General features: G+C 38.7%; 1 protein-coding gene across 1 annotated transcript; it reads right to left on the bottom strand.

Moving 5' to 3' along the window:
- Positions 1 to 1,556: 1,556 nt before the first annotated feature.
- On the bottom strand, positions 1,557 to 11,087 carry LOC140156520 (uncharacterized). Its single transcript, XM_072179461.1, is given in 4 exon segments — positions 1,557 to 3,555; positions 3,558 to 4,350; positions 10,248 to 10,326; positions 11,072 to 11,087. Coding segments are annotated over 4 exon segments (2,034 nt in total). The 3' UTR covers positions 1,557 to 2,409.
- Between the last annotated feature and the right edge of the window lie 7,311 nt (positions 11,088 to 18,398).

Below are 18,398 nucleotides of genomic sequence, written 5' to 3'. Positions count from 1 at the left end.
TTGATTGAACAGTACAAAGTGCTGATTTTGACCCCCCTGAAATCCAAACGAAATTCAGAAATCTATCTTTTTTGGCATTAGGCATTTCAGACACAACCAGTGAGTGACAACATTCACCAAGAGGGTCACAACTGATTCAATTAAGAAGAAAATGCCCCTCAAAGAGAGCACTTTGTCATTTGGACACCTTAAATTCCCAATTTTGGTCAAGGTTGCCAAACTTTGACGGCCTGTCATTCGCAAACGAAATGGAATTTGAATTTTTTTCTTGTGACCTCACCTAGGGATCCATGAAAAGTAACTTTGAGCCAAAGGAGAGCAAAATCCAAGAGGGTGGGTGTACACTCAGTCTGCTTTGGCATGGACTGACTCTTTGGCATAGTTTTCATAAAGATTGAATCAATTTAGAAATTTGACCCCTGTATGAATTTTTTCCTGCCTATAATTACCATTCCACCCAGTATATTTTTAGAAGTCATACTTTTGGCGATATTATGTTGCAATTAGTGATGGGTCACACCACTAATTTGTTTAGATTGATTCGAATATTCCGGGGGTGGGGGTACTCAAATTACATATGGTTAGGGGTGTGCCACAGGAACTCTGAAACCCCTACCCATATTCAGAGATTTTTTTGACATAAAAACGGCTGATTTGACAGTTTTTGTTTTTTCAAATCGGGACCCATGCTCAGGGATTTTTAGCTAAAAAACGGCTGATTTGACAGTTTTTGACCTTTGTTTTCTAATTTGGGACTCATGTTTAGGGATTTTTTTCTCAAATCAGGACCGCCATGTTTAGGTTTTTCTTATAAAAAAGCGACCCATTAGAGAGCAGCACATCCCTTGTACATGTATACCATATACGTGAGCAGTACTGAGCACCCCACCCCCCTCCCCCACAGGGGACATCAAAAGCAAATGTTTTCTGGACTGCCTGCTTGCCATTGGCAACAAAATAAAACATGATCATAATTATTCTTTTACATATCAAATACATGTAGGCCTACAATATTTATGCATGTAAACATACCAAAACAATTGAGTCACACTTTTCCAGTTGCAGAAAGGGTCATCTGTGCCCTTTGGTATGCTTACAAAAACATACAAATTTGTTTCCTGTAGGTGTACTAAAATCCAAAACGTGTTGTTGTTTTGAATGTGTCGGAATTTATGATGACACAACCAACACTGTACTAATCAAATCTAAAACACTAAAAAAAAAAATTTCAAACTACCGTACTGACGCGAGTATAGTCCCACCTTCGAGTAAAGTCCCACCCCCAACTTTTTGAAAAATTTCAGAAATTAAATTTTTTTTTGTAAGTTATTTAATTTTTCAGCTTTGGAGTGTCCCAGGACCTAGACCTAAATGCTAGGATCATTCATGGTTGACCTAAAAAAAAAAAAAATTTCAAGATGTTTTGTATTTTTAATATGAAAATTGATACTTGGTATTCATGTCATAATCTATTCATGATTTCAAAATGCATTCAAATTTAATGCATTTTGAATTTTTTTTTTTTTTTTTTGAAATTGAGTATAGTCCCACCCCCAATTTTAAAAAATGTTCACCCAAAAACGGAGTGGGACTATACTCGCGTCAGTACGGTAATTATTTATTATCGATAAAATTCCTCTATGATGTGTCGAGGCAGACAATTGTCCACCTTAAAAAAATTTGTCTGTAGAAACTTCCATTTTGAAGATTTCATAATGACATTTTCAGGAAAAAACACATTTTAAAAGATTTTATTTTAGTGTTTTAGATTTTATGTTAACCTTCAAATCCAAATTATCATTCACAATTTTTGTTGGATGCAAAAAAAAAACCCTCTTTAAGGGTATACGAGGTATTGTTGGTCGAAGCAGCCAATAAAGTCGATTTTCATTATCTGAATCAATATATTATTGAAAAATAACACTTTGGTGTTTTGCAAAAGTTCATTCTACAAATCATATGTACTTTGAAAACTTGCTTAATTTATTGTTGTTAATTATTTTGTGTATGTTTTACAAAAGTGTTGTTGTTTCAGCCCTCTTTACAACATAACTCAAGAACCACAGGACCTACAAAAAGTATAGCTGTGATTTTTGAATTCCTCTACACGCTCGCTATGAATTGAGCAATGAAATTTTTGCTAAAGCTCACTACCATTCGCAAGATGATGTGAACTACTTTTTTCTGCTGCTTCGACCAACAATACATTGTATAACCTTAAGTATATACTTTACATGTATATAAGAATGTAGATTGATTCAATATAAGTGCTACTGATTGATTTTACAAATGAAAATAATGTGAAAATATTCTTAATTTTTAATGCTTGAAAATTAGAAAATGTCCTCTCTTTTTCCCTTCACAAATGTGGTAAATGTGCAACCCTACAAATGTATGACAGGAAAGAATTTAGTAGCCTTGACATGGATTTTGTTCTGGTGGAGTGGGGACACCAGCTCCTGGTAAACTGACTTCATATCCACTTCCTGGACTGCCTACTTGTACTGCATCCATCACCACCTGTTGTACACTCCTCTTTATAGACACCGTCAAGTATCGCTCCTCATCTTCTCCATAGGATTTACTCTTCAGTTTAAATTTTTTTGCAATGTCATGAATCTGCTTTCTCTCATGTGATTCCAAGGATGAAGGAAAGACCAGAGGATCACGACTTCCACTTGCGATGTAATCTTTAATGATCTTTGTCACCGCATCCTCGTCAAGACATGACTTCTTTTTCACTGCATCTGTGTTATGACCTTTCTTCCTTCTTTTCTTCTTTGTCACTGCATCCGTGTCAAGACTTTTCTTCTTTGGCACCGCACATTTCTTTGAGAAACCTATACCTTCACGGCCTGTATGTTTAATTGCGATTATAGGCTCTGTGATTCCAGACCCGCCCTTTCCAAGTCCCCCTTCACCGGTCCAACCCATCATTTTCAGCATCTTATGACCAATATTCTCTTCACCGATGGCGTCAGAAGAACTAGGCAAGCCCGACGCCTGTCACCACCTTTCACAATGCGAGTCTCGCAAAATGGCTGCTTTTTGGTCAACATTGCAATCATGCACAATTTGCGTCTTGCAAATGGCTGCTTTTTGGTCAACTTTGCAATCATGCACAATTTGCGCCTTGCAAATGGCTGCTTTTTGGTCAACTTCGTAATCATGCTTGGGTTGCACAAGCGGACATCTTTTGCGCAGATACTCGACTGCCACTTTTGCAGCAGAGTGCTTAACCATCTTTTGATTTTCATGGGTGCCAATACCAATCAACACCCCATTCAGGATACATTTGCATTGCCATACTTTTTCACCATTCAATGAAATTTTTGTGTCGCTTACTATCATTTCCAACTTGGATCTTTTGTTTACTCGTGCTGAGTTTTGTAAAGTATTCATATCTCTTAAATCTTCTGGTACACTTCGATCTGTTTCAACCAGGATAAAATTTGCAAATCGATCATTGGGATCAAATGACCCAGTACCATCAAAGTTTGGAATCTTGGGTCCACATTTTTGCTTGTAATTTTGGTAAGTTACATCTGTCAAGCAAGGAGTGGTACCAGTGGTACCACTACCACTTCTTTATCAAATTCCTTGCCCTTTGGACTGGTTTTCTTTTGCCGATTAATGGTAAAACTTGTTGGATTCATTAAATTGTTAATACATTCATCTGCCGCATTATTCCTAGCTACCTTATAATGCATCCCTTTTGGTGAATTATATGTTATCAATTTCATATTTTCCAAATAAATATTCACAATCCAGTTTTTTCGTTTCTTTCCTTTTTTCACTTCAATATACTCTACCTCAAGCCTCTTGTAGCCAGCAGCATTGCTGATAATAGCGAATGGTTGATCCATAAGACACTGTGGTTTCTTACACACCCATTCAATTCTGTGGGCAAGCTCCTTAAGCATGGCTTTGTCTGGATTGTCATTTTCATCATTTGGTGCACAGAGTTTTTGGCCATGACGACCATCGTTTGTGTACTCGGATGACTGTTCATTGCCGCAATTTGGATTTTCTAATTTACTCCTAACTGCTTGCTGCATCAGGTTGGTTGCACCACCCAACATACTCCCGGATGCTTGTGGAAACCCCTGCGGTGCAGCTCCTAATAACCCACTGCTCACTGCACCCAACATACTCCCTGTTGCTTGGGGAAACCCCTGCGGTGCTGCTCCCAGTAACCCACTGCCCAATGGCTCTTGCTGTGGCTGATTTGAATATTCTCCGGTATTTGTAGGTTTGGTTTCTCTGCCTAATGGGATTTGTGGCGTCACTTCTCCGACTTCTCCATCTACAGCCAATTCTCTCACTCTCTCCACAAGCTCAGGCTCGTATCTGAAAGAGAAATTAGAGGATAAAATACCTGTCAGTCCACTGTTTGCCACTGATTCAAGAGAAATAAGATGATATAAGATATGTCAATTACATTTGAAATTGCTTGCCATCATGTTTTATGTACCCAACACTGTCATACATCTACAACACTCTTGTCAAATTTATTATTTGGTGCAGAGTGCACATGTATGCACTGATATTAAATTGTACATGGCAAAAAACTGCTTTGAACATATATTACCATTACTGATTACAGTTTTGATGAACTAGATGGACCGCGGTTCTCGGGTGTCGCGGTTTTCGACGCACAGCGTCGACCGTGATGCCTCCACCAAAGGGAGCATCAATGTGGCACTCACAAGTTGATACAAAGCTTCAAGCCTAAAAGGGGAGACTGAATTTGACCTTAGATGACACCTGGATGACCCCAAAACAACCTTCCAATGACTCCTGGGTGACCCCGGATGACCTTCAAAATTTTGGCTGTAAATGGTAACAATATATCACTGTACATTAGCACATTATGCAAATTAGCTAGTACTTCATTTGCATATGACAGAAAACACAATAAACGGCAAATCACCATAGCAATATGGCCAAGTGCAGTTCAAATATTTCTCAGCGACTGAAATAGCCTAGTATTGTTTATTTTATACATGTACATATGTATTTACATATTAGAGATAATTTCAGTTAATTCTGAAATATTTTGTCAATTTTATGGAGCTTTAAGTCCAAATTTGTCCGTCCAAATGGACGGACAAAGTTAACATTTAAAAACGACTCGGCTTTTAGCATCTTAAGTTGGGTTATAATGTCAAAGTTATGAAATGTGCATCATGCATATAATAAATAAACATTCTGGCAGTGGTTAAAAAGCTATTTTTGATTTATGAGGTTTTCTGGTTTGGCTGATGGACAGCTGAGCCATTCCATGTCAACTCCTGGGATGTGCACCGCAGCACCTCTTCAATTTTTTTCTTTTTCTGTGTGGTGGTAGATATTGATGAGAAAGTAAAATCCTGAAAATTTGAGCTTCATACGCTATTTCGTTTTCCCGTGGCATCAATTTGAAATTTAGGGGATCCTCGTAAAAATGTGTCGCAACGCGAAAGACGATGTTTGGAGGTCCATAAATGTATAAAGAGAACCCCCTTCAACTTTGAAAAGTATGTATCCTGGGGTACTTAATTGTGTAGAGTTCAAATCTGGCATCAGGAAACTTGTAACTCCTTTACTTTAAAAGATACAGGGCCCTCAAAATGCAACTTTGTCCATCCAGGACCAACTTCGGGGGGTCAGAACTCCAAAAGTAAAAATAATTTTGTGTCCATTTTTTTGCCAGTCGGAATATGACATAACTATAAGGTTAGCTAGAATGCAAATTTGCAGCATATCTGTTCAGAACAGGAAGTTATGAGCTACCAAAGTTAGTAAAAATCACCAATGACACTCGCGAGTTCCAAAAAGGGGGATCCGGGCCAAACTTCAAACTGCCATTTCTCAAAAATTACATGGCCTATGAGGCCAAATTTTTGTATGGGTTCATTCTGGCCTCAAAAGATTATTCTGATGGAATTTCATCAAAATCTGAGAGGGTCAGGGGTAGGGGAGATTGGGGTTAGTTGGAACGCGGGGTAAGTTGAAACATTGTATTTTTTTCTGACACAAAAAAATAATTTGGTAAAATACTGGCACCTAGTAAAAGGTATTAGTAAGGGTCATCCACCAAATTAGCAACAACACTGATGCCCGACCAGTGTTGGCTTGGGAAAGGAATATCTGTTTTTTGACTTACTGACTAATTTTTATACCCCTCAGAAAAGATGCGTTATCTCCATGTTGTTTGAAGATCAGGGATTATTTTTTGAGTATCATAAGCACTAGTAGTAAGTCCCAGAATAATGTTCAATAAAAGTTTTATTGTATTTCTTATTTTGTGTAATAAACTTTGAAATATAAAAATAGGCATCGGGGTTAGTTGAAACTTTTGAGGTGGGGTTAGTTGACACATGAAAATCGCATAGAAAAATATGGTTAAAAATTTGACTTTTTAAAAATTTGTAACATGTTTACCATTTCTTCAATATTGCTTTAATATGGTTAAAAAGCAATAATACAAGCAAAAAGTGCACACAGAAAGTACATTTTATAATATTTTAGGCTTCTCATATTTTGGTCCATGGTGACACTCGTCACCTTGGGTCCAAATTATTGACCCGCACTCCCACATATTTATTTATTCATTTTTTCACACTGATTGTATGTTAAAGGGTGCCTTCAAGGGAAGTATAACCCTAACAACACAATAATAATTATTTTGAAATTTTTACAAGCCGTGTTTCACTAACCCACCCTATGTTTCAACTTACCCCAGGGGTGGGGTTAGTTGAAACACTTTTTTCAAATTTTCAAATTGGATTATATGAATAATCATAAGCAGGTCCAATAAAGTTTAAGGCTGTATTTGTAGCATGTATGTATATGTTTATACTGATATGGTTAGTGTTTCTTGAAAGTAATCGGTTTGCGTTAAAAAGACGATTTTGTGAAAAATGTTTCAACTAACTCCAGAAAATTGAAATTATTCCCTCACCCTACCGTGCTGTGTCACATCCGTCCCCAGATTCTTCCCCAACTGATATATTAAAAAAAATGGACCAAAGGGAAAATTTTAGGCTGGTTGCTATCTACATGTACTTTTCCTTATTTTCTTGTTCCCTCCCTTCCCTGCCTGAATATAGGTGTGTTGTCAGACCCAGAAACCTCTTTATACAACTGTTAATGTTATGAAAGTTGTGAGTTGTTCTATTCTGTCTTCCCTAAAAACATATTTTTTTTTCCTAGATGATACTGATTGATACAGTCTGGACACTGAACCATTTGCATCTAAGGACTAATGGTTCAAAGGGAAGACAGGCTGGCAAACACCTCTACGTTCTTTCTAATTTTCAGAGCTAGCTGTGATTTATTATTTACAGGGGTGTGAGAGTTCAGCTTTTTTGTTTTGATTTTCAGCTTTTAGGATCTTCCTAAATTGCAGCTTTTTCCTAGATGATACTGATTGATACAGTCTGGACACTGAACCATTTGCATCTAAGGACTAATGGTTCAAAGGGAAGACAGGCTGGCAAACACCTCTACGTTCTTTATTATTTTCAGAGCTAGCTGTGATTTATTATTTACAGGGGTGTGAGAGTTCAGCTTTTTTGTTTTGATTTTCAGCTTTTAGACTAGTCACTATTGCCCAGGCAGGGAAGAATTACTGACCCAACTTTTCCCTGTTTTATGCTGAAGTCCATGGTTTGCCTCAAAATAATTATTTTTGGGATGAGAATGGGTAAAAGCCAATGGACCACTACATGCTAATGCTATGTACCATAAGTCTTCCCTAAATGACACTTGATGAATTTACCTACCCTGTAGAGCAGTCACTGCCAGCCAGTGACCATCTATTTCATTCCAAAAATAGCCATAAAACATTTATAACAATACATGTTCCAGTTATACATTTCCCCCCAAATTAGTTAATTTTATTTTTAATCTTCCTTGAATCCTGTTGGCTTTCTTCTTCTGTTTTTCTTTTTTTTTCCTTTTCAAAATGCAAAATTCTTCCCCAAAGGGGTAACATTATTCCCTCCCTTTGGGGGCGATTAACGGAAGAATAGACGCCCCTGGCAGAGGGTCACCTGGGCACTTTTCAGAAAATTGGTTGATTTGACAAAAAAAAGACATGGACTGACCCACCTACATGTAGAAGACTTTGATAGGAATGATCATGGATGATCTCACCCGGTGATGTCATCGGCTTAACTTTGGTGGACAATAGAATAACCATTGATTGACAAGGTTACCCCTGCGTCCCCTAGCCGCTTGTCGAGCAAGCCCCCCCCCCAGTCCAAGCTGATGACAGTACCGTAAAATGGGGTGACTTTGGACACTGGGGGGTGACTTTGGACACACACGGGAAAAACTATTATTTCATGTAGGCTGTTTTACCTTTTAATATTTCTAAGAATATTTTTGTATGTTCTTATGTCATATGTGGTAATGTATGGACATTACAAATGACTAAAGTTTTCCAGTATAATGTGTTATCTTATATGTTTTTCAGAACTTTTTAGCGGGGTCCATAAAATACAGGATTTTTGTGGTGGTCAAACTTTCGGTACTCCACCGGATATATATAAGAGTGGAAACTCAAGCCTGTTGGTTGGATAGTAAACACAGATGAATCAAGAACCTACCTGGATAGTCATGATATCTAGCCACTCTTAAGAATTTAAAAGCAGGCTGTGTCCAATGTCACCCCAGGGTTTGGCTTCCTTTCCGGGGTGACTTGGACATAACAAATAAATACAAAAAAATTTGACACTTTGTTACAAATACACCACAGTGACCATGCCCTACCACAACAGTGTCCTCTGTGCTCCTATACCCACCTCACAACTACTTCCACCCTCTCCATTGCTCTACTCTTCAGGTCGGGGTGACTTTGGACATGCACTTGATTACATGGTGTCTAAAGTCACCCCAAACCCAGGGGTGACTTTGGACAAACTTTGCCCCCCAAATATTATCGTAAAATAAAATAAACTCGAGTTGACCTTATGGGCATGAACTGTCCTCTATTGGTACTTGCCAAACCCAACATGAAACTCAGAATTCTACTGATCATTATAAAAATATTTACGACAATACATCAAAATTGTCCAAAGCCACCCCAGGCCAACTTACGGTACCGTCATGACCGTATTAAATACGCTACATTCACGTTCACATTACTCACATTGCCATTGGATGCAACATGCATCTTGGTCATCAAGAATTACTTCAATAATCATGTTATTTTACCTGTAGCATGATGACGACTTGTACTCATACATATGTATACATTAATTCTTGCAGTCTGGGAAAAAGTCAATGTACAATCATGGTCAATGCATGTCAATGTAAAACCAAATGAAACAGATGTGTGTGTGAAATATACAGCAAGATAATGTTAGTCCTGCCAGCAAGACTTCACTTCAGTCTTTATCATAAACATAATGACATCTAGGTCAAGCCTTGAAATAAGCAGACTGGAACCAGGAGCAATTTGTTTTGAACATTGCTCCTGGTTCACTGGGATTTTACAAGAACCAGGAGCAATTTCTGAAGAAACAGGAGCAATTTTCAATATTAAATCCTTTTCTGCATATATACAATACAGCATACCAGCACGATTGCATCAAGTGCAAAACTGTAACCAGGAGCAATTTATTTTAGAAAATTGCTCCTGGTTCAAGTGAATTTTACAAGGACCAGGAGCAATTGGTGGCTTTACGAGGGTAAATTTGCGCCCCGCGCCCGCTTATTTCAAGGCTTGATCTAGGTACGACGAGTTACAGTTACTGGAACTATAAAAGGGGGTACTACACCCCTGTGGTAAATTTGGGAATATTTTTGCATTTTTCTCAAAAAATAATAATTAACACACTGGTAACAAAAGTTATGTATATTATTGGGGCAAGTAATCCAATTACTACACTGAAATTTCAGTGACTCAAGATAAGCTGTTCAGTATATATGATCGGAAATGAGGTACATCCTAGCGGTACCTTATTAATTTCTTATCAATATCATAAACAACAAACCGCATGTTTTGGGTCACCGAAATTCCAGTGTAGTAATTTGGTTCCTTGACCTTGCCCCATTAATATGCATAACTTTTGTTACCACGGTGTTATTAGTTTTTGAGAAAAATGCAAAAATAGACACAAACTTATCGAGGGGAGTGTAGTACCCCCTAAATGTAAGATAGTAAATGTAAACCTGTATTTTAGCTAGAGTATCTCGAGCTATGTGTCGACCACTGTCATCATGCATGCATAATAAAAATGAATGCAAGTACTTACTCGCAACCGTCAAACTCCATTGTCCATACGCTGGACAAAGAAACTAGTTGACTTTCGAGTTTACCAGTACTTTTTGGGGCTCATTAATGTGTCGAAATGGTTGGCCGAGTTGAATTTGTTGGCCGGGATTTGGTGTCAATCACTTGTCATATCGATCGACGATCTTCCGTTTTTGGAAATTCCTCTTTTAGGTAGGAGCACCGCGCGTCGTTTCAGAGAATCAAGTTTTGAGAGTTCACAAAATCTCTCACGATCACGAAGGATGATTATTATGTTGGTCTTATTTACATCGAGCTGGTCCATTAATATAATATAAAAGTATACATATTTATAATGGCAAAGACTTGGTGAATTCTTTTTGGCTAGATAAAATGTCTAGAAACGGTTTTTTTATTTTTCTGAATTTTGATCAACTTCACCAAAAATATTTAAAATGCGGGCAAAAAATATACTTCTATTTGATTTTTGGGCAAAATTTAGCATTTTTTGACCATTTTTGGGGCATATTTATCAACGTTGGTCAAAATACATGGGTCATTTTTTAGATAAAAATATCTAGGATACGTTTTTCATTAACAATTTCAGGCTGTTTATGATTTTTGGCCAAAATTGAGCTTTTTTTTACCATATTTGTGCAAATTTTCTCAAATACAAAAAAAGAAAAAAAAGAAGAAAAAATAGGCCTAATTTTAAAAAAAACAACGGGTCCTAAACATTTTTATCTAGTCTTTAAAAATAAAATTTGGGCAAACAACCCGTTTTTTTATCCTCTCCAAAAATTGGCATTTTGTCCAAATTTGACCTCACAGATAAATTTATCATACTGCAGTTCCTGTCCATTTTCCTAACAATAAAATTTGTACAATTTTGAAAATAGAATGACACAAGTATGCCGCTCATGTTGTGATTTAATATTTATATTTCTATCAAGAAAATTTCTTTAGCTACCAGCTAAGCTTTGTTCCAATAAAATCGGTATACAAGTGAAGATATGGCCAATTATGTAACCTAGTCTTAAAACCGCTTGGGCCACTTTGGTCTAATTAGGTGTTAACCATGCACCATTTGGACGATGCTCTTATGGTAGATACTTTTAAACAATGGGGTGTTCGAACTGGTAGAAATGATTACATACTATATCTACTTGAGGTTTTGAAAGTCACAACTAAGCACTGACATAACAACCTCATTTAGGCCCTACTAGAAATCGTGGTTGCAGCCCGGGGTTGCAGCTCAACAACTTCAACTCAAATTCACGTTGGAAGAGCGTATTTTTATGCTTGTGACATTCGGTAGCACATGGAGTCAAGCAGAAATCATAAGATTGTTTATAGCTCATTTTCCAAACTCACGTCTTCCATCAAGGATGAGAAGTATGTAGAATTTGTTAACAGAAATGCTGGCAATAGTGGTCACCCCAGAACAGCTAGAAGCCCAGCTGAACTTATTGTCTTGTACTTATGGATGCTGTTCTCAGTTTTACCAATGATATCTCAGGGATATGAGAAATTACTTTATTTATAAGATAATTTGAAAGAAATTTCACGGCTTCATTTATAGATTTTAAGAAATATCATATTATTATTAAGTTCTTGTTAATTATATGAAGAAACACCACTTATAATATTCTTTTAACGTCACTGTGTGCAAAATAACCGGCCAATATTTAAAGTTCTCTCTGAAATTCTAGAAAATATAGTTTTGTAACATGTCCTAAATTTTTGCTAATTTAGGTGTTTGGAAATATTCGCACTTTGGTGTTTTAGGAAGGATATGTAAACGACAGATAACACCAAAAAATATGACGAAATTATTTCCAAACCGTGTTAAGTCTGCACCCATTGTGTTTCTCATTTTCAAGAATACTAGTTAACAATATGCAGACTATTCTCTCATTTCGTAAACAAAGGCCCATACAGTACCTTGCGTTTGCTTTATAATCGTTCACCGGCAACTGAAACTATAATACCAGCTCATTGCTCATTGCAAAACAGAAACATGTGTAGTGTGGATTTAACCAGAGAAGATCTGATTTAACATAGTTGAGCTGTTTTCAATGAGTGTTATCTTGGTTTAATAGCTTTTAATGGGGTTTAAGTCCTGCAAAGGTCGTGGTGAATTCTACTGTAGACATGACTGCATCATGTTTTGTCGAAATTCTCATCGTTTTGAAAGAATTCTTATTACAATTTTTCTACTAGTGATCATCTTTGACGGCTGGACATAGGCCTACCCCCGGCTAAGGTACGTAAAATTGTAATCAATAAAATTTAATCACTAAAATGAGCGCCAAGGATGGATCTACGATTAGCGTAAGCCATTTGGGCGTAAACGCGTGCGTTTTTTGTGACGGATAATCTTAGGGGGTGGTATAACCCCCCTTCGTAGTTCTAGGGTTAATAAATGTTTTTAGCTGCGGGTAGCAGCTCTATATAAAGTCACCATGTCTCTCCGTTAGTACCCCCGTAGTCCGTTAGTAACAAACGCTAAAAGATGCTGTTAGGCCTACGTCAACATCGTTTGTCGCATGGCTATGGTACTTGGTGAGGGGGAGGGCCTATACCGGCCCCATACTGGAAAAGAGTTTCGTCCCGAAATATGCTAATTAGGTCATTAAAGGGGCATTACACGATTTTCAACAATTTCTAAAAAATGCTGTTACATCAACATCGTTTGTCGTATGGCTATGGTACTTGGTGAGGGGGAAGGCAGGTACCGGCCCCATACTGGAAAAGAGTTTCGTCCCGAAATATGCTAATTAGGTCATTAAAGGGGCATTACACGATGTTCAACAATTTCTAAAAATGCTGTTACGCCAACATCGTTTGTCGCATGGCTATGGTACTACTTGGTGAGGGAGAGGGCCTACAGGGCAATTAAGGGAAATTTGGGAAAAGTGGGGAACATGAGGGAAATTGAGGGAATGGGGAAATTAAGGGCAATTTTGGGGAATTAAGGGCAATTTTGGGGAATTAAGGAAATTCAGGTGAATTAATTGATTTTGTGGGCAATTAAGGGACATTGAGGGGAATTGGGGAAAATTGAGGGGAATTAAGGGAAATTTGGGAAAATTGAGAATTAAGGGAAATTCAGGTGAATTAAGGGAAATTTGGGAAAATAGAGGGAATTTAAGGGAAATTTGGGAAAATGAGGGGAATTTGAGGGGGAATTGGGAACATTGAGGGAAGTTAAGGGAAATTGAAGAGAATTAAGGGAAATTCAGGGAAATTCAGGTGAATTGAGGGAAATTGACAAGAATATATGCTAATTAGGTCATTAAAGGGGCATTACACGATTTTCAACCATTTCTAAAAAATGCTGTTACGTCAACATCGTTTGTTGCATGGCTATGGTAATTGGTGAGGGGGAAGGCAGGTACCGGCCCCATACTGGAAAAGAGTTTCGTCCCGAAATATGCTAATTAGGTCATTAAAGGGGCATTACACGATTTTCAACAATTTCTAAAAAATGATGTTACGTCAACATCGTTTGTCGCATGGCTATGGTACTACTTGGTGAGGGAGAGGGCCTATAGGGCAATTAAGGGAAATTTGGGAAAAGTGGGGAACATGAGGGAAATTGAGGGGAATGGGGGAAATTAAGGGCAAGGTGGGGGGAATTAAGGGAAATTCAGGTGAATTAATTGATTTTGTAGGCAATTAAGGGACATTGAGGGGAATTGGGGAAAATTGAGGGGAATTAAGGGAAATTTGGGAAAATTGAGGAGAATTCAGGGAAATTGAAGGAAATTCAGGTGAATTAAGGGAAATTTGGGAAATTGAGGGCAGTTAAGGGAAATTCAGGTGAATTGAGGGAAATTAACAAGAATTAAGGGAAAATAGAGGGCAGTTAAGGGAAATTTGGGAAATTGAGGGGAAATTGGGAACATTGAGGAAGTTAAGGGAAATTGAAGAGAATTAAGGGAAATTCTGGTGAATTAAGGGAAATTGAAATTGACAAGAATTAAGGGAAATTAGGGGATTTAACACTTGATGTCAAGGCGCTTTTTTCCCGAAAATCGTGTGGACATCAAAAGTGTCCGAAATCGGTTTCCGAACACTTTTGATGTCAAGGCGCTTTTTTCCCGAAAATCGTGTGGACATCAAAAGTGTCCGAAATCGGTTTCCGAACACTTTCGATGTCAAGACGCTTTTTTTCCGAAAATCGTTTGGACATCAAAAGTGTCCGAAATCGGTTTCCGAACACTCTTGATGTCAGGACGCTTTTTCTCCGAAAATCGTGTGGACATCAAAAGTGTCCGAAATCGGTTTCCGAACACTTTTGATGTCAAGACGCTTTTTCCCGAAAATCGTGTGGACATCAAAAGTGTCCGAAATCGGTTTCCGAACACTTTCGATGTCAAGACGCTTTTTTCCGAAAATCGTTTGGACATCAAAAGTGTCCGAAATCGGTTTCCGAACACTTTTGATGTCAAGACGCTTTTTTCCCGAAAATCGTTTGGACATCAAGTGTCCGAAATCGGTTTCGAACACTTTTGATGTCAAGACGCTTTTTTCCCGAAAATCGTTTGGACATCAAAAGTGTCCGAAATCGGTTTCGAACACTTTTGATGTCAAGACGCTTTTTTCCCGAAAATCGTTTGGACATCAAAAGTGTCCGAAATCGGTTTCCGAACACTTTTGATGTCAAGACGCTTTTTTTCCGAAAATCGTTTGGACATCAAAAGTGTCCGAAATCGGTTTTCGAACACTTTCGATGTCAAGACGCTTTTTCCCGAAAATCGTTTGGACATCAAAAGTGTCCGAAATCGGTTTCCGAACACTTTTGATGTCAAGACGCTTTTTCCCGAAAATCGTTTGGACATCAAGTGTCCGAAATCGGTTTCGAACACTTTTGATGTCAAGACGCTTTTTCCCCGAAAATCGTTTGGACATCAAAAGTGTCCGAAATCGGTTTCCGAACACTTTTGATGTCAAGACGCTTTTCCCCGAAAATCGTTTGGACATCAAAAGTGTCCGAAATCGGTTTCGAACACTTTCGATGTCAAGACGCTTTTTCCCGAAAATCGTTTGGACATCAAGTGTCCGAAATCGGTTTCCGAACACTTTTGATGTCAAGACGCTTTTTCCCCGAAAATCGTTTGGACATCAAAAGTGTCCGAAATCGGTTTCCGAACACTTTTGATGTCAAGACGCTTTTTTTCCGAAAATCGTTTGGACATCAAAAGTGTCCGAAATCGGTTTCCGAACACTTTTGATGTCAAGACGCTTTTTCCCGAAAATCGTTTGGACATCAAAAGTGTCCGAAATCGGTTTCCGAACACTTTTGATGTCAAGATGCTTTTCCCGAAAATCGTTTGGACATCAAAAGTGTCCGAAATCGGTTTCCAAACACTTTCGATGTCAAGACGCTTTTTCCCGAAAATCGTTTGGACATCAAAAGTGTCCGAAATCGGTTTCCGAACACTTTTGATGTCAAGCCGCTTTTTTCCCGAAAATCGTTTGGACATCAAAAGTGTCCGGAATCGGTGTCCGAACACTTTCGATGTCAAGACGCTTTTTCCCCGAAAATTGTTTGGAAATCAAAAGTGTCCGAAATCGGTTTCCGAACACTTTTGATGTCATGACGCTTTTTCCCGAAAATCGATTGGACATCAAAAGTGTCCAAAATTGGTTTCCGAAAACAATTTTTCAAATTTTGATTTTTTTTTGGTGTGGATCGAAATACCCTTTCTGGCATTATTTTAAGATGAGCGCCCTCAAAGGTTAAGCTCATAATTGTTTCATTTACATAAATTAAGACCCACTTTATCAATACAAACATCTTGGTAAAAATGGGATTTGGTAACAATCTTCTAACAGGTGAAGGGGTCACAGGCGTGTTTGCTAAAATACAACTGTGCCATCTAGTTCTTCGGCAGATAATAGATACTATCTACAGCAAGGGCCCTATTTGCTGAGGACTTAGGTTGCTGTTGTCATGTCTTCCATAGGGGGTGTATGGATTTCTACTGGAAATTGCCCCCTGCCCCCCCTTGGCACAAGAGCGCCACATCCTTAGCTTTTTTTACACTTTGCAGAAATCTTCTGCATTTACATATTCCAACGTTGATAAATATGCTGTTGTCAGTCTCTCTAATTCACAGTGAAGCTATGCAATTTGATGGATTGAAATTCACAATACGCAATTTGATTAGGGGAAAGCTATTCCAGAGGGAGTATGTAAATTAAATGGAACAGCTATTTTGGGACCATTTCAGAGAGAGTATGTAAATTAAACGGAACAGCCAAAGGTATGTAATTTAAATGGAACAGTCTTAACGCTTCACACATAGTATTTCCAATCATCTATAATTATTATAATACGCTATTGAAATTTGATATTTGATCATTCTCAGGTGCAATCTGTGTACAAACTCTGAGCCCTGAAGCTGCTTTATTTGATGATAAACGGACGGCCCTTTTTTAACATTTGGGGCCATGGGGCCCATAATATTTGACTTATGAGGCTCATGTACATATGTTGAAGTATAAGTCTCAAGTGCTATCAGTAGACTCAAGCTGGGCACTGTAGCTGCTTTATTTACTGAGTAACGGCTGGCCCTATGTTTTAGCGTTTTGGGCCCTGGGGCCAATGGTGTGACATATGGGGCTCATGTACATATAACAATATAATTCTCAGGTGCAATCTGTGTACAAACTCTGAGCTCTAAATTTGCTTTATTTGATGTAAACCGGCCGGGCCTTTGCTTTAACATTTGGGGCCCTGGGGCCCATAATATTTGACTTATGGGGCTCATGTGCACATGTTAAAATATAATTCTCAAGTGCTATCAGCAGACTCAAGCTGGACATTGTAGCTGCTTTCTTTACGGAGTAACGGCCGGCCCTATGTTTTAGCGTTTGGGGCCCTGGGGCCCATATTATGTGACACACGGGGTTCATAATATATACATATAACAATATAATGCTGAAGACCTATTAGTGTACCAAATCTAAACCCTGTAGCTCCTTTATTTGCTGAGAAACGACCGGCCCTTTGTTTTAACATTTGGGCCTCTGGGGCCCCTAGCCTTAAACATCTGGGGCGAAAATGGGCAAAAGGCAATTTACAACTTAGGGCCCATAGGCCTACATGATGATGAGCTCTAGTGCCCTTGTAATTTTATAGCTAGCCTTGTCAATCTGCTGCCCCTTATTTTAACATTTGGGGCCCGGGGCCCATAATATATGACATGTGGGACTCATGTATACTTGTATATATATAGAGTAACCCTGGATCTATCAGTGTACCAACTCAGGGCCCTGAGGCTGCTTCATTTAATGAGAAACAGCATGCTTTGTAATTTTACATTTGGGCCCCTGGGCCCGTGACCTTTGACCTCTGGGGCCAAGATGTGCAAAGGATAAATCTACGGGGTAGGGCCCATAAGTGTACCACATATGGGCCCTGGGGCCCTTGCAGTTTTAGCGCTAGCCCTGTCAATCTGTTGCCCCTTATTTTAACATTTGGGGCCCTGAGCCCCATAATATATGGCATATGGGGCTCATGTATACTTGTATATATAGAGTACCCCTGGATCTATCAGTGTACCAACTCAGGGCATTGAGGCTGCTTCATTTAATGAGAAACAGCATGCTTTGTAATTTTACATTTGGGCCCCTCGGGCCCGTGACCTTTGACCTCTGGGGCCAAGATGTGCAAAGGATAAATCTACAGGGTAGGGCCCATAAGTGTACCACATATGGGCCCTGGGGCCCTTGTAGTTTTAGCGCTAGCCCTGTCAATCTGTTGCCCCTTATTTTAACATTTGGGGCCCTGGGGCCCATAATATATGACATATGGGCTCATGTATACTTGTATATATAGAGTACCCCTGGGGCTATCAGTGTACCAACTCAGGGCCCTGAGGCTGCTTCATTTGATGAGAAACGGCATACTTTGTATTTTTACATTTGGACCCCTGGGGCCCGTGACCTTTGACCTTTGTACCAACTCAGGGCCCTGAGGCTGCTTCATTTGATGAGAAACGGCATACTTTGTATTTTTACATTTGGGCCCCTGGGGCCCGTGCCCTTTGAGGCCAAGATGGGCAAAGGATAAATATACGGGGTAGTTTTTAGTTGTAGTTTTAGCACTAGCCTTGACAGAATGTTGTGTTTGATGGAGGAAGAGGAGGAGGAAAAGATG

This window comes from Amphiura filiformis, chromosome 7 (assembly GCF_039555335.1).
Source record: "Amphiura filiformis chromosome 7, Afil_fr2py, whole genome shotgun sequence".
Classification (NCBI taxonomy): Eukaryota; Metazoa; Echinodermata; class Ophiuroidea; order Amphilepidida; family Amphiuridae; genus Amphiura; species Amphiura filiformis.
Note: the sequence above shows the minus strand (reverse complement) of the source record. Positions and strands in the feature narration are given on the sequence as shown.